The sequence below is a fragment of the Chrysemys picta genome, chromosome 9 (genome assembly GCF_011386835.1).
Source record: "Chrysemys picta bellii isolate R12L10 chromosome 9, ASM1138683v2, whole genome shotgun sequence".
NCBI classification, from domain to species: domain Eukaryota; kingdom Metazoa; phylum Chordata; order Testudines; family Emydidae; genus Chrysemys; species Chrysemys picta.
Window position 1 is genome coordinate 33343866 of NC_088799.1, and position 20642 is coordinate 33364507.

General features: G+C 41.0%; 2 protein-coding genes across 2 annotated transcripts in view; one reads left to right on the forward strand and one right to left on the reverse strand.

Moving 5' to 3' along the window:
- SLC16A14 (solute carrier family 16 member 14) overlaps positions 1-13358 on the forward strand; it is a 38383-nt gene extending 25025 nt beyond the window's left edge. The window contains 3 exon segments of the mRNA XM_024103293.3: positions 731-1270; positions 1273-1725; positions 10572-13358. Coding sequence (XP_023959061.2) covers positions 731-1270; positions 1273-1725; positions 10572-10720 — 1142 coding nt within the window. The 3' untranslated portion in view covers positions 10721-13358.
- Positions 13359-14139: 781 nt separating this feature from the next.
- Positions 14140-20642, reverse strand: part of FBXO36 (F-box protein 36) — an 85871-nt gene continuing 79368 nt past the window's right edge. The window contains exon 4 of the mRNA XM_008165919.4: positions 14140-16226. Coding sequence (XP_008164141.1) covers positions 16053-16226 — 174 coding nt within the window. The 3' untranslated portion in view covers positions 14140-16052. The remainder of the gene's footprint in view (positions 16227-20642) is intronic.

A 20642-nucleotide genomic window follows, 5' to 3' on the forward strand; every position in this document is an offset into this window, starting at 1 on the left:
CTGAAAGTTAAGTGGAGATGTTCCTCTCTGTCATCGCCTATGATTACACCTGTCTATACTGTGTTGCATGCAGTGTTGCAATGGGCTTTGGATCAATTATCAATTATCACATAAAATGTGTCCTACAGTTACCCCACCCTGTAGTTGCAAAGTGAGGAAAAAATCACTAGCTGCAGGTTTTTTCACTCGTTAACTTAAAAATCAAGCAATTTCTATTTTCTGTCAAATAAGATACAGGTACAAGGAAATATTATGGCTGTGTGCATATACAATTAAAAATTAAAATCTATGTACATTTATTCCCACCTCTACCATTGACTTGCTGCATAACCTTGGGCAAGTTACTTGGGACCTGATTTTCAGAAGTGCTGAGCGCTCACAGCTCCTGATGATGTCATATTGACATATGACTGCTCAACACCTCTGAAAATATCTACAGCCATTAGCCTCAATATGGCTCAGTTTTTCTATATGTAAAATGGGACAATACCTACTTTTCAGGGATTAATTAATTTGTGTTTGGAAAGTACTATGAATATTGGATTAAAGTAAATGATAAATGAAAAGTTTTTATTTATTATATTTATATAGAAATTAGGTATAGCCCTTGTATTACTGGTACGTTCCTAATGTGGCTCTTGCTGCTGCAGAGTTTGGGCATCCCTGCTGTATACTTTGCTAAATCTGGATGATTTCAGTAGAGTAGCATGTGATGTTTTTATTTTCACAGGTGTTGGGAGTGGCATGGTTTATCTTCCTGCAGTGGTCATGGTAGGACGGTATTTTCAGAAGAGAAGAGCACTAGCTCAGGGACTTAGTACCACTGGAACAGGGTTTGGAACATTTCTAATGACCGTTTTACTGAAGTATCTGTGTAAGGAATTTGGATGGAGGAATGCAATGTTTATCCAGGGTGCTGTGTCTCTGAACCTGTGTGTCTGTGGAGCGCTCATGAGGCCACTTTCTTCCAAGAAGGATGCCAATGAAAAGGGTGTTGAGAGAAACAATCGTGAAGATTATCATGCAAAAGCTCTGTTCCACTCTACAAAGTCCATAAAATCTAATGGGGTATTACATGAAGAGCAAGAGGAAAAAGAAGGGCCAGCTAATGACAAAGTGCTTGATAACGTTCAAGCTATGGAGTGCAAAGGTAAAAGCAGACGTGGAAAGAATTTGTATGCTCTTTGCATTCTTAAGAGAGTGAGCCAGCTGACTGTTACAATCAAGAAGGGGTTTGGAACCTGGTATTCCAGCTACTTTGGGGCTGCATCACTTTTACCAATAGAGTATTTGTGGCTTTTGTGTTTTGGGCATTGTTTGCATATAGCAGCTTTGTTATTCCTTTTATTCATCTTCCAGAAATTGTCAAACAGTATAATTTATCCACACAGAATGATGTGTTTCCTTTGACCTCGATTATAGCCATAGTTCATATATTTGGTAAGGTGATCCTTGGAATTATCTCTGATTTACCCTGCATCAGTACTTGGAATGTCTTCCTGATAGCTAACTTCACTCTTGTCATCTGTATTCTTATTCTGCCATTAATGCATACATATATTGGCCTGGCAATGGTTTGTGCCCTAATAGGATTTTCCAGTGGGTATTTTTCTCTAATGCCTGTTGTGACTGAAGATTTAGTGGGGATAGAGCACCTTGCAAATGCTTACGGCATCATCATTTGTGCCAATGGGATATCTGCACTGCTAGGACCACCGTTTGCAGGTAAATAGTTCAAGTTTCAAATCAACATACATCTGTGATTATATCTGAATTATTATATATTTGTGATATTATAATAATGTGGATAACAAAATTACAGCCGCTCCGGCTCTGATTAGTGTCCCATTTTACATGTATGTGTTTACAGAATACATTCCCGCACCCTCAGTACAAACTGCCATCCTTGCAAGTCATTCTAGCTCTGTTACAAACTGTCATTTTTATGGTACATTGTTTAATATAATTGTATATACAAATTTTCTAGCATAGAAAGGGTTAACATATTTACTCCTGTGTTTTGTGTATCACAGTTTACACCTGCAGCGTGCATATTTCCAGATGAGAAATCTGGAAATCCTGTAGTAGGGGTTGCCACTGTGCATCACGGGAGGGAGATTTCATCGTGGGGGTGCACAGACTGGTTTGTACCATCACCTTCTATGGTGGGTCCACCAGGTAGATTTAAATTGTGTTTGTGCTCCAGCAGCATAGGCTGCCCAATGGATGTGCTGATAGAGCTCATCAACAGCTGCCTTGGCTTTGCCCAATTATCAGACAACACTGTCCAATTTTGGGACTGTACTGCATGTTGCTTCCTCGCCCCTGGGAGAAGTGAAGTTGCAGGCATTGCTACAGCTCTCCTCAAATGAACTTGGAGGGAATCAAGCCCCTTCATTGTAAGTTATCCTGTACAAAGGAATGTGGAGTCGGGTGACAAAAATACTCCCTAAAAATAATACTTTGGCCCAGACTCTGACTGTCTTTTTTGGATGCATGAGTCAGAAGAAAGCAATAAGGTGCAATGGGTCATCTTCAGTTGGGGATAGCATGGACACTGAACTGGGCTAGAGCCACCACCAGCATTGGGAGAGCTATAGTCCCTCTCTCTTTCTCTGTACCTGTCAGTAGTGCTGGAATGATGTAGACGAGAGCAGATGCTGAATCCTTTCAAAGGGTAGCAAAACTACAACTCTACTGTGCATTCTCTCAAACCCTGTCAGCCAGAATTGAGCGCAGTAAGAGTTAACATGCCCATATCTCAGGGGAGAATTTGGCCTTTAATAAAAAAAAAAGATACAGTGATTGCTCTAAACCAGCTAGCCCTTCTGCTTTTATATTATGAACCAATGTGGATAACATGGTAACAGGAGTTTATTTTGCGTTTCAAACCTTTTGAAACAATCTGAATGCAGAATTGAATTGCATCAGTCAAGGAATTGAGATTGACGTATGGGCTGTCACCGTGCTAATCTCATACTTCTTGAGAAAGATCTTAGAAGGAGTTTCTCTCTATGTGGGTTCTTAAAAACCTTGTTTTCCTTGAACAAGAAATGTGGACAGCGCATTGAAATGTGCTTGTACAAACAGAAGTTGGAAAAGTGTCCTGACTTAACCTGCCTGACACATATGTGGTATCAAGCATTCCAAAGAGGAAATAGCGAGGCGATAGCTAAGAGTAAGTGAAACAACAGCGGGCTTTAAGTTCCAGTGTTATTTTAGCTCAGACCTGTTACATGCAGGTTGTGGCAGGTATAATTTTGGGGCCAGCATTGGTTAGCTTCTGCAAATTTGAGCTCTACTTCATTCTAACCTTTCAGTGGAGAGAGTGAAGCTATTTTTAGAGATTGTTCAATATAGAAAACATATTGCATTCCAAGTTTTTAGGTGATCTACCACAATCTTAATATTGTTAAGTAATATTGTTATTCATCATTTGAGCTCAGAACACCAGGATGTGAAGATATACAGAACAAGTTCTTCTATGTTTTCTAAAATATCTCTTTTCAGTAAAACTGCAGCATTTAAAGCCATTTCTCATTGGAACATATCTGCCAGAAGACTTGCTTGTGTTGATCCTGGGCAGAATTTTAATAATTTAAACTCAATTTCTCCTCTTTTAGAGGCCCATGTTTCATAGGAGCCAACATATCCCCAACACAGGGTGGTGTTAGCCACAAATTTGTATGGCCAGAGCTGCATTGGCAGTTGTTCCATAATTGTCCTTTATGGGGTTTCCTCAGAAGCATCTAATTCTGGCCACTGTCTGTGAGAGGAAATGGAGCAGATGGAACACTGATCTAACCTAACAGTACAAATTCTATGTATTGATTCAGTGCATCTCTTCAGAAGTATCTGTTAGCAGCATTCCTATGAGCTGTGGCCACAAACTAAAGCTTCCCCCAGTAGAAGACTTGAGGGAGTTACACAGGGTCACCTGGAGCCCACAACTCCAACCCTAAAACTTCCAGAATCTCAAGGAATATAAACCCAAATCCCAGTTTATTAACCATAACAGAGGGAAACAAATTAAAACAAACAAACAAACAAAAACCAGGCAAATCCCATACCCTGAAACTGGGCTCTTTTGTTAATCTCTTTACTACAGGCCAAGGCTTAACAAGAGCTTGCCCCACACTGATTTCCCCTGACATCTCTCTTAAGCTTAAACTAGTTGCTGAATGGTTGGGCTGTCACGGGGTATGTCAGTTGGGCCAAATAATCCACCATCTGCGCCAACTGCCTCATACAACCAATAAAATTGTTGCAGGCAAATTAGCTATAGCGTAAGGGTGGTGATTGGTCAAGTTACCTCTGCTATCACAATGGTCTAGACCAGGGGTCGGCAACCTACGGCACGCATGCCAAACACGGCATGCGAGCCGATTCTGAGTGGCACGCTGCCTGCCCCGTGAGAGGAGGAGGAGGAGGAGGGGCCGGAAAGGTCCTGGCCCCCCGCCCCACTCAGCCCCCCCGCCCACCGCTCTCCCCTGCGGGGGCAGGATGCAGAGGCTTGGTCCTGCGTCAGCCAAGCTTCCCTCCTCCCCCGCTTCTTCCCACAGCTTGGTGCGTTCCGGCCCCTCTGCCCCTTCTCCTCCCTCTCCCTGCCCGCGATGGCCCTTGTGATGGGGAGGGGGAAGAGCGGCAGCATGCACACAGCTCCGTAGAGCAGGCAGAGAGAGATAGGGATGGGCTTGAGGGAAGGGGGTGGAACAGGGCATATCCCTCCCAGCCTCCTGCCATGAGCCGCTGAGGGCAGGGGGCTGGGAGCACCCCCACGAGCCGAGCACCCCAGCCCTCTGCCCTGACCCACCCACACACTCAGCCTTCTGCTCTGACCTCGAGTCGCCCCCAACACCCAGCCTTCTGCCCTGCACCTCCACACCTCCCCCAGCCCTCTGCCCTGACCTCCCCCCAACACCCAGCCTTCTGCCCTGCACCCCCACACCTCCCCCAGCCATCTGCCCTGAACCCCCCCCACACCCAGCCTTCTGCCCTGCACCTCCACACACACCCAGCCATCTGCCCTGAACCCCCCCCACACCCAGCCTTTTGCCCTGCACCTCCACACACCCCCAGCCCTCTACCCTGACCTTGAGTCGCCCCCCAACACCCAGCCTTCTGCCCTGCACCCCCCAGCCCTCTGCCCTGACCTCCCCCCAACACCCAGCCTTCTGCCCTGCACCCCCACACCTCCCCCAGCCCTCTGCCCTGACCTCCCCCCAACACCCAGCCTTCTGCCCTGCACCCCCACACCTCCCCCAGCCCTCTGCCCTGACCTCCCCCCAACACCCAGCCTTCTACCCTGCACCCCCACACCTCCCCCAGCCCTCTGCCCTGACCTCCCCCCAACACCCAGCCTTCTACCCTGCACCCCCACATCTCCCCCAGCCCTCTGCCCTGCACCCCCACACCTCCCCCAGCCCTCTGCCCTGACCTCCCCCCAACACCCAGCCTTCTGCCCTGCACCCCCCCACCCCGCCCAGCCCTCTGCCCTGACCTCGAGTCGACTCCAACACCCAGCTTTCTGCCCTGCACCTCCACACACACCCCAGCCATCTGCCCTGAACCCCCCCACAACACCCAGCCTTTTGCCCTGCACCTCCACACCCCCCCAGCGCTCTGCCCTGACCTCCCCCAACACCCAGCCTTCTGCCCTGCACCTCCACACACACCCCAGCCCTCTGCCCTGAACCCCCCGCACACCCAGTCTTCTGCCCTGCACCTCCAAACACCCCCAGCCATCTGCCCTGAACCCCCCCCACACCCAGCCTTTTGCCCTGCACCTCCACACAGCCCCAGCCCTCTGCCTTGACCTTGAGTCACTCCCCAACACCCAGCCCTCTGCCCTGACCTCCCCCCAACACCCAGCCTTTTGCCCTGCACCTCCACACACACCCCAGCGCTCTGCCCTGACCTCCCCCAACACCCAGCCTTCTGCCCTGCACCTCCACACACACCCCAGCCCTCTGCCCTGACCTCGAGTCGCCCTGCTCAGCCCACTGCAGGCCTAGGTGAACAGAATCCCAGGCTGGAAGCGGGCTGAGCAGGCTGGCGGCGTAAGATCAGCATTTTAATTTAATTTTAAATGAAGCTTCTTAAACATTTTGAAAACCTTGTTTACTTTACATACAACAATAGTTTAGTTATATAATATAGACTTATAGAGAGAGACCTTCTAAAAAACGATAACATGTATTACGGGCACGCGAAACCTTAAATTAAAGAGAATAAATGAAGACTCGGCACACCACTTCTGAAAGGTTGCCTACCCCTGGTCTAGACTCTTGGTATGGCATAGATACATGCCCTGCTGTCACACAGGTGTAATTTGTAAAGTCAAAATGGTTGAGAACTTAAAAATTGGATGGCAACAAAGCACAAATCCCAGTGACGTTTGAACCTGCTGGCATTCTAAACAAAAAGAGCTCTCAACCATGCATGTAGCTGATTCCATTGCTTTACACTGACGCAACAGACATTTTAGGCTTCATGGTGACACAGACAATCCAGGAATCTTATTACAAGACTGTTATATAGATAGTGGAGAGGGTTCCTAGCCTGCACAGCTGTTAAAGGAATAGCATGCTACCACACTATTTATCTACCCTATTTGTATGAAATCCATCACCACAGCATCAGAAGAAGTCCTTATAGACATTAATATATTTATCTTTATAACACTCCTGTAAAGTAGAGAAGTATTATCCTCATTTTACAGATGAGGAAACTGAGGGCACAAAAATAAGGTAACTAGTTCAAGTTCACACACAAAAATCAGGAGTAGAATCAGAAATTAAACTTAGATCCTCTGGGTCTCAGTCCAATATCCTAACCACAAGCATTTAACACCCACAAGTTCAATTGCCATTGGTAGTAGGTAGCAGGAAGGGGTAATGTCAGGACCGGCTATTAGGCACCAGCAAACCAAGCACGTGCTTGGGGCAGCACAATTTCAGGAGCGGCATTCCGGCCACCATTTTTTTGGTGCTCTTGGAGTTTGTTTTATTTTTATTTTTTTGCCTAGGGCGGCAAAAAACCTAGAGCCGGCCCTGGGTAATGTATGACTCCTTGCACCAACTTTTATTAACCTGGCCCCACGAGTGACTCACTCAAGAACATAAGACTTGAGTAGTGTAATGTTTTAAATTTACTTTAATTTTTTTTTCTTTTCAATAGTCTTATCATATAATTAACCAAAATTACATTTTTGCTTTCAATACCAGAGAGTAGTTTCATTACATAAACATTTACTGTGTAACTAGTATTAAATGCGACATATATTACATAAGGTTATTTTCTTGAAGGCGGGAAATGATATTATTTCCAGCATTTGGTCTAATAATGTACAGATCAAGAGTCTTATTCATGAGACAATTTTTTAGACTATTCCACAGAAACTGTATCTTCCTGTGGGAACAGTGACAGTACTTTGCATGTTATAGAGCATTTCATCAGAAGATTTGACTATGTTTTACAAATATTAATTAGTTATCACAGCTACCCAGTGATTTGCGTAAGTATTCTATACCCATTTTACATGTGGGTAAACTAAACCACAGAAGAATTTATTGAATGCACAAGATCACACAATGAGTCAGTGGCACAACTGGGAATAGGACCCAGGACTCTTCTTTAACTATTAGACAATACTCTCTCCCTTGGAAAATAGAGAAGATGGTGGACTGTACTTTTTCTCTTTGTCCCAGTAAATTTTATGCTTTGTTAATTCAGCAGTTTTTTCCCTCATGAACAAAGTTAACCTCTTAATTGTGCAATATGCCGGGCATAATTCCAACCTGAGGAGTAGAGGAAGAGAGGTGCCAGCAGGGAACAGAGCAAACAAAAAGAGAAGAGGAGATACCTATGCAGTGATACATAAGGCAAATTTGTGAAGTCATATTTAAAAGAGATTGTAGAAGTTACAGCCGCCCAAGTAAAAGGGTCACACATTCTGACAACCTACATGCATGTTTACGCCATAATTAATTAATTCCCATTGAGCTAATTGGGAATTTTATCTGACTGAAGACTGCAGGATTCGGCTCTTCATGTCTTGGGCTCAATTGTATCTTCATTCAATCATATGCAACACCCAGGGCCGGCTCTACTGTTTTTGCCGCCCCAAGCAGTGCGCTGAATTGCCGCCGCCAACGGCGGGGGCAGTCCATGTGCTGTTAGGGCAGCACGCGTGTTTCCACGGCGGCGGCAATTCGGCGGCAGCTTCTGTCTTCAGCCGGAATACAGAAGCTGCCGAATTGCCGCCCTGGGCAGCTGAACATAGAAGCTGCTGCCGAATTGCCGCCGCCGCGGAAACGTCCGTGCCGCCCTAACGGCACACGGACTGCTCCTGCCGTCCACAGTGGCAATTCGGCGCGCTGCTTGGGACGGCAAAAACACAGGGACTGCCGCCCCTTGCAGATTGCCGCCCCAGGCACCTGCTTGGAATGCTGGTGCCTGGAGCTGGCCCTGGCAACACCAATTAGAACTAATTCTATGGTCCTTGTTAAGACAAAACTCCCATAAACTTCAGAGGGAGTTCCATCTATGCAATGACTGTCAGATTGGGCCTATTGACTTCACCGGGAATTTTATGCATGTATTCAAGTGCCTATGTTGGCCCTCTGTATTTAGTACCAACTCCATCACCTACACAATCACATACATATTCCGTAGCTGGGGTAAGTAAAATAAACTGGGTAAAATTCACCCTGTGCACAGTGCTAGCATGAGTCTTATGTGTAAGTTAAACCTTCATGCTTCCCTTTGCACAGAGGTGAATTTCACCCAGAGTGTTTTTCTGGACTACTGAGTTAGCAGTCCTGACAGAATAGATTTTTTTTCCATTTAAAATTATTTTCTTCACCTTTTCTTTATTATAATCAGAATTTTAAAAAACAACATGCAGAAGTGGCAGGGACAATAAGGGTCAGAGAAAGAAGAACAATTAAATAGGATTAGCCAATCCAGCCCCCTTTGTTCTCAGAGGGACTTTAGAAGCAATTTGCTTTATTCCTATCTCTCGCTTCTGGTATAGGATTTATATTTGTTGTCTGGGCTGGAGTTGATGAAGATTGGAGAAACAGAAGCAGTCAGAATTTGGTGATCTAGCTTTGCTATTGGGATTGTACCAAACAAGGATCAAAATCATACATTAAAGAAATCTGAATAAAACAGAATGTTTGAGTTACAGACTTTAGCAAATGAACAGTGTAGGGTCTTCAGATACACGTATCACACATCCAGAGACTTATGGGAGCCTAGGACTAATTTAGTCTACCGGAGTTTTGAATTTTTGAGTCATTCACTATCTGTGACTTGTTCTAGAGCTTGGATGGAGGACTGAAAACATCTCCATTTACTATTTACATAGTTAGGATGGTATAGCAGATTGAATAGGAGTCTGGGAGCCAGGAGTTCCTAAAGTCTAATACCACCTGTGCAACTCACTCACTGTATGGCTTGGGGTAATTACTTACTATGTAAGTTTCCCATCTGTAAACTGGGATAGTAATACTGATCTTTCAATATACGGCCTGATTCTCCACTGCTCTGTACCTTGTATAACCATTTATACCTGTGCAAATGTGAATGTAAAACAGTCATTCTGATTTAGCAGCATTTTACATCAATTTTCCACAGGTGTAAATGACTATACTAGATGCAAAATAGTGGAAAATCAAGCGTGTAGAGTGCTTTGTAAATGTTAAATGTTCCCTAATGCCTCTGTGATACAACAACATGTTTTTAAGTTTACTTACAGTTAACACATTCATTGACAAAACTGATCTTTTCACAGTTTGCTATTCTTTATTCCAAGAAAGGAGGCTGGATACAGTTAGTAGTAGTAGTAGTAATTTGATCACATTTTTCTAGTTATGTGAAAACATTGGCAAAAACAAGACTGGATTAAGGCAGGAATATTCCAAGTGGAGGGGCCTATGTTTATAGAAAGAATCTATAAACATAGGCCCCTCCACTTGGAATCTTCCTGCCAGACTTCTAAGATGGACCTTTGTTTTCACTCACACCTGAGTCCTGGCTCTTTCCGGTAAGTAGGTAGCCCAGTCCAAACTCCCATTCAACCTTGTGCTGCATCACAGCCTGATGCTCTCCCTCTGAGACACTCGTGTTTTCTGGCCCTGGATCCCAAGGATTCTGCCTTAAGCTTCCCCGGCCAAAATGTTTTGAAAGTCCTAACTCCCTATACCTCACTTCAGACTGGGAGTGAAATTCTCCCTTATGGAGAGGACCATCAAAAGGCCTGTGCATATCTGAAACCCCAATTTTGAGGATTTAAATGGGATATAAGCGATGTGTAGGCCATGGGTTGGCTTTCTGCATAGGACTGAATAAACCACTGGTTTTTGTCAGTTCATGTCTATTTTTATTGTCTAATGATGGAGACAATTTCCACTTTTTTTTTTTTAAGAAAAAATTTGTGACTTGAATGAAGTGTCACATAATAGGATGTATTCATGAAATAAATATGCAGTGTTTTTTTTAACATTCCTGTTTTATGTTTCTCTGATATGCTCTCTACTGAAAACTATCTTGTCCTTGTTTTGCAGGTTGGATCTATGACATCACACAAAAATATGATTTTTCTTTTTACATATGCGGTTTGCTTTACATGGTAGGAATAATCATTTTACTCATCCAACCTTGTATTCAAAAGAAACCATCAAAAGACCAACCCACTGATAACACAAAAGTATAGTTCAATTTATGGAATGTTTTGAAAAGTATGTATTAGGTTCATATCTCTGTTATATAGCAGTACAAAATTGTTATTCTTATAAGACCAACTGCATTGAAGAGTATCACAGTGAATAATGAATGAGCTGCAAAGTGCTGATATTAAATAATTAGTGGAAATGTGCTTGTAAAAGCAAGTTTACTGTCACACTTACGATTCTTGGCTTTAGAACTGTCTCTTTAACAGATACAGATGTTAAGAGCTTTCCAGATGCAATATCACTATTTTTATATTTGGTCAGTGGTTGAAACATTCGTTTTGATTCTTAACTCATGTACAAAAGTTTTACACTGATGAAACTATTGACTGCAATGCAGTTACTGCTGATTTACACTGGTGTGAGAGAAGAATCAGGCCTCACATGAATACTTTCCTACTCTATATTCCAGCTGATCAGAAATTTGTTGTTGAACACAAGAAAATGGTTACATTTCTCATCCAGCTACGCACGTGTGTCACTACAATACTAATAATAATTCAATGATACACATAATTTAATATATTTAAAAGAATGTTTCTGTGATATAAAATTGAAAATTTCTTATATTTTTCTGAAAGCACTCTCTAGTCCAAGGAACTCTTTTTGATGTTTTGATTGCAGAACAAATTATCCATTCTCAGCTCATGCGAGAAATGATAAATGAGGTACTTAAATATATTCTGATACCAAACAGCACTGAAGTAAAACAAACAAAACAACAAAAACTGTGGAAGGATGGGGAATATTAATGGAGTTCTGCAGCAGAAAGGATAGGCAGCAAAACTAGATGATTTATTGCAAAAGTCTATTAGAATAGTTAATACATTCAGGTAGAGTTTATGAGCCTCCCAGTTCTGATCTCAGTGTAGCCAGAGTCAACTTCAGTAGTTATTCCTGATTTACACTGGTGCAACTGAGAACAAAATCTGGCCCTTCCTATTATTCTAATTCTGTTTGCATTAGTTTTATACCTGTAACTACATTGGGCCAGACCCAATATATATTGGCATAGGTCCATTGACATCAGTGGAGTTATTCCTGATTTACATCAGCGTGAGATCAAAATCAGATCCTGTGTGCTTAGAGCAAGGCTTTGGAAGACTGAACTTGACCCTACTCTGGTTGCATTTTATTACCATACAGAAAGGGCAGGTCTACACTATAGGGGAAAGTTGATCTAAGCGCTGCAATTTTAGTTATGTTAGTAACGTAACTCAAGTCGAGGTAGCTTAGATCTACTTATTGCAGGGTCCACACTAGGCTATGTTGATGGGAGATGCTCTTCCATCAACTCCCCTTACTCTTCTTGTTACGGTGCAGTACTGGAGTGGACGGGAGAGCGATCTCCGGTCAGTTTAGTGGGTCTTCACTAGACCTGCTAAATCGACCCCCGGTGGCTCGATCGCTGCAGCGTCGATCCACTGGTAAGTGGAGACAAACCCAAAGAATTTTCCTATGTGAGAACAACCCATTTAATAACTTCCTCTAGCTGATTTGTTGTAACGGATGTCTGAGATCTGAGACAGCTACCAATACTCTGTTATAGCATGTCCAGTTTCCTAAGCCTGATACTTTGCAGGTGAAACATCTTATCAAGGATTTCTCAGACTGGAGGATGCTTCCAGAAAAAGTTTGAAGTTCCTGGCTACCTTACTTGTTTACACAGTTTACAATTGTAAAACATTTGTATTGCAATCCTTCGTCAGTAATTCATTGTTTAACCTAAATAAGCAATTTCTCAGGGATAGAACTTGAGAACATTGGGTGAAGCTGGCCAAAAGTATGTATTTAGTTTTAGAAACAGTTGCATGGAAGACAGCATATATTTTATTGAAATTTATTTCAACACAAAAGTTATTAAATTACGACTAATTGTGTTGCAATGTAAGAGCACAACATTCACTATGTAAAACTGATCATATTTTTTCAGTGCTGTTTTTACTTGCTGTAAAATTAGCTATGTAATGCAAATCATGGAAAAGATAAGTGTTTTAACTATTTAAGTGCATTGCCTTGTTTTTTTGACAATATTAAATAACAGAGGGACAATACAGAATGTTTGTATGGTGCTACATTAATATTTCCCATGCTTTGAGAGGCACAACTTGTGATGTAGTGCCTATATTAACTACAAAGTGTCATTTTATTTTCTGGGTTTAAGCTTTATAAAGGTTATTTTTGTCATAAATGAGGTTTCTGCTTTAATATTGTTGTATGCTGCTGGAATTTATTGAAAACAATTTGTGGTATCCAAATAAACAGAACAAATAAGGGGAAGTTATGAGACCAACATCAATTCTTTAAGTGCAGGTTCAATGTCTTGTTTAGTGGGAATGCTGCTGATCGTTTATTTTAATCAAAGTGACTTATTTTGTTGGGTGACTATATATATGGAAATGGTGATCTTCCATCAATTTCCTTCTTTTTAAAAAAAAAGATATGTGTCTTTTATACTTCAAACTTCACTTTTCCATTTGTCCAATTGTTTTTATTTGCACATTACCGTAATGAATTAAATGTTGTTCTTTTAAGATATCTGCATACGTCTTTCTATAGAGCTTCTTTTTCTTTTGGTTTAACTGGATCATGTAATGAGAATAAACTTTATATTATAAAATATTTCAAGATTTTTTCCTTTTTTAACTATGCACTTTTTCATTTTAAAAGTAAAGATACTCCTGCAAAGTAAGGGCTAAATGATTCTCCTCACCTCTGCAGAGGGGACAGAAACCTGGTTGATCCAGGAAGTGGGGAGATGGCCATTCTTGGCATCATCTCCCCCTCAATCCAGCATAATTACCAATTTAAATGAATGTTGAATTTAGGTGTCTTCTCCTTTCATAATCTGAAACCCTCCTCTTCCCCTGCCCCAGCAGATTCTGGGAGCAGAAACTGCCAAGGAAATCCAGGGAAATCTAAATCCATTGGCACTAAGCTTTCATGAAGATGAGGAAAGAAGCTCCATTGTTGAGTAGCTAAGCTCATGCACTGCAGTTCTTTATAAATTCCTTTTTTATTTTAGAGTTGCCCTATGAGTGTTTTATTCTTCAAGGACAGGAATCTTGTAAATATAGTATCTTTAAATAAAATCACGTAAGCCCTGATCCTACAAATTTATGGACACAATGAATTTATAAATGTAAATACTCCCAGTGACTTAAAGTGGACCACTCACATGGATAAAGTTAAGAATGTGCTTCAGTGTTTGAAAGGTTCAGGGCCTTCTTCCTAACACTCTTTACTATTAGCAAAATATTTAGGCGATATCTGTATATAATTCCAGTGCAAAGTAAATTTACTCAGATTAGCACATTTCTTCTAAAATTTGAAGTACTACTAGAATGACATTCAGAAAAAAATATGAAATAAGAGAAAATATATTTTAGACTATCTGAATAAATCACTTTGTAGAATCTAAACTTTTATTTCTTAATTACCAGTTTACAGTAGATTTACATACTGCATTTTTAATACTTGACATTTAAACCAGTTTTTAAAAATAATGGGCCAGATCCTCAGCATTGAAGTCAATGGAGCTACACAGATTTGCACCACTTGAGAATCTGGCCCAAAGAGAATACGGCATTTGTTCTAAAGTAAATAATAATATAACAAAAGTAACTAAAGATTGTTAAAAAAAGGTAAAATATTCCTCTGGCAAACTGTTGGCAAGTAAATAGCTTTATAGCATGAATATGGTCACATTTATCTATAAGCTCCAAGGGTATACCATACATTTCATGTTTCACAAAGATTAGAAAAACTTCCATAGAATATATATTTAATACCATTTCACTTTGAATGGTGACCTTGGAGAAGGGGGAAAATGGTGAAAAATTGGCACTAGATATAAAGAATAACAACTTATTTTATGTTTAATATAATGATAATACAAGGCTTCATCAATAAAGAATAACACACCACCCTGTAAAATTAGAGAAGTTAAAGATCAAAACTTGTCTAACTGCCTTTCATGCTATTGTAATTAGCGCCTTTTACACTTAGTTTGATCATTTACCAGTGCGTCAGTCACTCTGATGGCCATACTCAGATTATTGTATAAATTGTTAGTGGCATTTGGTCAGGATTAAGTTCCTTATATCTATACTTACTATAACCAAAATATACATGGCTCTACTAAAACATTTCAAATAATCAGCTACATATTTAAGGGCCCAATCCCAGTAACCCTCTCTCACAAGAGTAGTCCTTAGTCATACAATAAGACAACAATAAGTAAGTCTTGGTTTCAATAAGAATACTTTTGTGAATAAGGACCATTTGCATTATAAAAGTTTGTGTTGTAAATAAAACTAGGTCACCTTGAGAATTTTGGCTTTACTTGGGAGCCTAAAACTAATCACCTAAATCCATATTTAGGCACCTAAACAAAATGACCTGATTTTCAGAGGTACTGAATACTATGAACTCACATCAGCATCAGCTCAACACATAAAATAAATCAGGCCACTTTTTAGTGAATTCAGGTAACTAACTTTAGGCATTCCAGTGCAACCATATTGGCCTTAATGTTTTGTGATGTTATCATTAGTACAGTGCCAAATCCTGCAGGCCTTACTTAGGAAGACTCTAACTGAAGTTTGTGGGAGTTAGCTGAGTAAATCATGTAGCTTTTAGGCCATTATATGGAAAAAATGCAAGCATTGGTATAAATGCTCAATATTTAAACCTAGTCAATAACACATGGTAGACACTAATTAATAATTTAAGGCTATTAATACTTGACCTCTGGATTGTTGAAGTTAATGTTGTAATTAACAACAATTAAGATGAAATTCTAAGCTATGTAAAATATTTTCTTAATGGATTTGTCAGCTCTGTTTGGTAGGAACATTACTGATGTGCTACAATGCAAAGAGCCAATAGTAAATATTATTTTATAATTGAAAATATACTTAAGTGAATGTAGACCTCATCAAAGGTACCAGAGTCACAACACTGGCACAACACTAGTCCATTATCATCAAAATTTCCTGCACAGGCAGAAGCAGTGAAAATTTCACCCGTATACCATCCTTCCAGTGTTCCCAAACCATGACCTGAAGCAGCTGTCTGAAAGGAAGAGGGTAGTTTGGTATACATACCCATTCAGTTCTTGGTCTCTAATGATGTTTCCCCTTAATGACAGAGTGCTGATTGGCTTATTTGTTTGAAGTTTAGACATCTAGACTACAGAGGATGTTCACTAATTTTAAAACCACTTTAATGAAGGTCAAATTTTGGACCCCAGATACACATTGGTCACCTTTTAACATTTCACATTTGCCATGGTGGCCAGTAAACAGTCAGCATTTACCAATCATCTTGTTTCTGCCTCCTTCTTCGGAGCTGCAGCTGAAGCTGAAGCTTGTTTGTGAAGAAGAACTGCTTCCAACCCACTTCCTGTGCCAGTGCTCTCATTTCAGGGGTAATTGCACCACACAAATTCTGCACAATTTTCTCCCACAGTGTGTCAGAGTTGCATATCTATTTATAAGAGAAAGTAGGCAGGGTTATTCTGGTTTAAACAAATATAACCAGACATATTCAATGTTTACTGACCGTTTGGTTTGCAAAAACCCAGCACAGCTCGTATATTAAGTTAGCTTTATATATAAGAATGAGATCTTTTGGGAAAAAATCCTACAGACCATTTTCAGATAAACTTACAATAACTTCAGTACCAGTTTTGCCCTAGTAAGGACTGAGTCCAGGTTGTAGGATTTGACCCTTGTTATATGTCTTTGTTGGTCTTGTACATGGTATTATATATTCTGTAAATTATTGTCATGGTTTTTTTCAGTATAATGAGTTCAAAAATATTTTCTCCATCTGGGCCACATTGTCTGCTGATATATATTGGCACAGCTCCACTGAAATCAATGGAACTGTGCCAGTTTATACCAGAAAATTTGGCCCATGTTATTTACAAATCATATTACAGATATATATGCATGTGTTTGTGGAAAAGAAAAAGGGCCAAATCTATTTATTTGTGGTGTTATACTATCAGACTCTCTGGATTTACATGAGATTAGCTTGGCCCTATGCAACTGAAAGAAGCTTTCACAAGAATTATGAGCTATTCAGTTCTGGAGATGGATTGTGATTCTTGGGTGATGCTTCCCAGTTTTGAATGCCTGCATAAACAGAATGGTGTGGAAACAATCATATTCACCATTATAGCATAAGCAGAAAGAGAAAATGAAGTTTTTTTTCAAGTTTGATACAACCATCATAGAAGAGTAATTATTAGGAAGATTGGGTGCATCAGTATAATCATTATATCCAATCTTTAAAATAAGTGATCTTGAAAGATATTGAATCTGATTCTTCCCTCACACAAGTTTTACAATGGTTTTATTGGTACAACCTCTCTGTAGTCAATGGAATTGCACTGATGTAATGCTATAATTTGGTCCCAATATCTGTTCCACTGCTGAGCGGTGGTGGTTATATTACCACATGCTGGGTTGTCTGATCAAAATGGGAAGACAGGGATCATGGGAAATACTGCTTCAAATACTGCTGAAAGAAGAAAAAGGGATGAATTTTAAAAGCTTTCCTAAAATTTCTGATTGTTATATTTCTCTGGTCTGTTGTGCCTAGAAAATTGGTAATTGTATTAAATTGAAAATATTGAAGACTATCTTTTAGTACTTCATACGCAATATATAAAACATACAGTGCAAATATCAATTCAATATTATTGTTTTCTTCTTTCATAATGGATTTCAGAATATATAACACAACAGCCAGCTTTCAGTGTTAGAAACTTTGGTGAGATTATGGTCTCTATTACAGTGGCTTAAATCTGAAGTAACTCCCAGAACTCATGGATTTACACTAGTTTTACACCAGTGTTAATGTGAGCAAAATCAGACTCTATAGTTACAGAACATCAGAAATGTTTATCTTCAGGTTTTCATTGTGGATATAGCCCCCTCTGGTGGTTATTTTAGTTCATAGAAAGATAAGTAACAATTTTTACAATTAAAATAATTGCATTTATAGAACCATTTAAAATCCACAAATAAGGTAAATCTAAGAAATCTACTGAGCCGCTGATGGAAAATACCATGTTATGTATTTCAGTAAATACTGATATTTTGAAAAACTCGCAGTGCTTGAGTGGTGGTATTCAGAGTAAGGCAACTGCAGTCATTCCTTACTTGATTATATAAAACAGATTCTTTTACACTGTCTTTGTTTTAAAATATTACACAGTGAAAATACAAAAGTAAAAAATACTTTGAAACTGGCATTGGAATAAACCTAGATACTAAATTCTGGACAGAAAAACATGATGAGATTTATGCTTAGAATTAACTGGTGAGAGAAGAAATAAATACGTGAGTATGCGAGTAAATAAAGGTGAACATATTTAAAAGTGTAAGAATATTTTTGCTGATAGTCTGGGTCTTTGGCAAGAACAGGAAATAGAAGATGGACTGTAATAATAATGGGATGGAGGGCAAAAGATGGCACACAGCAAGAACCAGTAGTAGCAAAACTAGAGATTATCTAGGAGTCTTTGCAGGATACTTGTGGCCATGATACTTAGCCAGAATATTTGGTAAGGGCTGGAAATGAAAGGATGCAGCTACCTATTTCTTTAATTTATCTTTGAAAGGAAGAAAAAAAGTTTGGGTTGATAATATGGTAATGAAAAAGGGCCCTGCTGTGCATAGGCACCAACTTCTGCTGGCGCCGGTGGGGGCTCGTGCCCCCCCGGCCCCGCCCCAACTCCACCCTTGCCCTCATTCCAGCCCCTTCCCCAAAGTCCCCACCCCAACTCCACCCCCTCCCTTCTCCTATTGGACTCCTTCCCCAAATCCCCACCCCGGCCCCGCCTCCTTCCATGAGCGCGCTTTCCCACAACTTGTTACGCCGCGAAACAGCTGTTTTGCAGTGGCAACCGCTGGGAGGAGAAGCGGGGACGGTGCGCTCAGGGGAAGAGGTGGAGGCGGAGGTGAGCTGGGGTAGGGGGCTGCCAGTGGGTGCAAAGCACCCACCAATTTTTCCCCGAGGGTGCTCCAGCCCCGGAGCACCAACGGAGTCTGTGCCTATGCTGCTGTGTCCTGCAAGGATCCATGGTTGGGAAAGAAATGATAAATAACTTACTACGATCTTGCAGCAATAGCAGTCTTTTCATTCCCTTGAACACAAGGACTGCTCCAGTTTAGTGCTCATGGTCTATGTTTCCTCCTCAGAGAAAATGAGGGGCAGAGTCATGGCACTGCCCGAGCCCTAATCACTGGGGCCAGTGATCAGGACAGTCCGGCAGGGGTAGTCAACAGGCAGACCGTGAGCCAAATCCAGAGTGCCAGATGCTTTTGAACAGACCCAAACATCTTTTTATTTATTACTTATTATCATCATTATTGGATTTTTTTTATTATTATTTTCTATGGAGTCTGGATTTTGACTATACCTTGACCAAGGAATTTGGACCGTGACAAAAAAAAAATTGACTATCCCTGGTTGCTCAGTTCAAGTATTGCACAGCAGCCATGTTCACCCTCCACTCCTGGAGGCACTGTATGTACATGAGGCAAAAGCCTCCTGAAGCTTTGGTTGGGCTGGTGAGTCTATTCCATTGCCTCAATTGCATGCTCCACTTTATGGTCATAACTGAACCCAATCTCCACAAAAATATTAGCATAGTTTAGAAATATTATTTCCCCTCAGTTGAGATTCTGAGAATCCAAAAGGTGAAAAAGAAAGGTTTACTTTGTAAAAGACCTAAATATACTTGATTATATGGTCAATATTACATCATGCACTCACTATCAGAGTGCCTCTTCATGTCAGTTCACAATGTTGCAGAGACTCATCCTCTTTAGTACCCTCTTGTGTCTTGCATCTGCAATGGTCTGCCACCTCCATGGCCTAACCCTCTGGGTCAGCTCTCAGTCCAGTCCAATAAGAAACCATATTAAACGTGAAAACAAAATAATCACATGGATGTTAAAGTCCATAACATAAACACTAGTCATAGAGAAGGACTAGTGTTTATGTTATGGACTTTAACATCCAAGGTCAATGTTGTCAAGGCTAGGCCCCTGGCTAAGCCAGGCTTCTTGGGTTAGGACACTGAAGATTATCTGGCTGCAAACTGGCCCAATAAAACTAGTCAGTCCAAACCAAATAGCCCTGTCCTGGCTTCACTCAGAACTGGTCCCTAGTAAAAGCTGCCAACCCTTTTCATCTGGCCTACTGGGCTTTGATTGGCCTCCGCCTGCTCCCGGCCCTTCTAGGTACCGGAGGACCAACTCTCACTGGTTGTGTTTGCAGCGGATCATGAGACACCACTCCAGGCAACCTCTGGAGGTCTAAACTCACTACTCTTCCCTTCCAGCATGGTACCCTCTTAGGGGAGGGTGAGCCAAGTTGGTGGGGCCGCTGGCAGGGGCAGCAAATACTTGGCAAAACCCCTCATAGTTCCATATAATAAAGCACTCCACACCACAAGTGAATTAGCCTAAAGGCATAAGAATGCAGCATTATGGTCAATACTTAACTTTTGAATATGGTTGATTTTGAAAACAACAATACTGATAATTTTGTACTGCTAATTGTAATTGATATTACGACAAATTCTAGCCTCAGCTGCATCATCATAAGCCCACTGACATCAGCAGGGTTGCATGGGTAATTTTCTTTAAAATATTTCTATGATTTCTTTAAAGTTGAGACTATCCATTAAGAATGCTTTTGTAATACACATGAGTGTATTATCCTCCATGGAGCCTGATCTTGCACTGCTGAACCTGTGCAATGACAGCAAGATCTTAAATATTCTATGGGTCCAATCCTTCAAATACTTAATACTGTACTGGGAATAGTGCTTATTACCTGAATAATCTTAAAGAGACACATGTGTAAAGGATGCATGTGTTA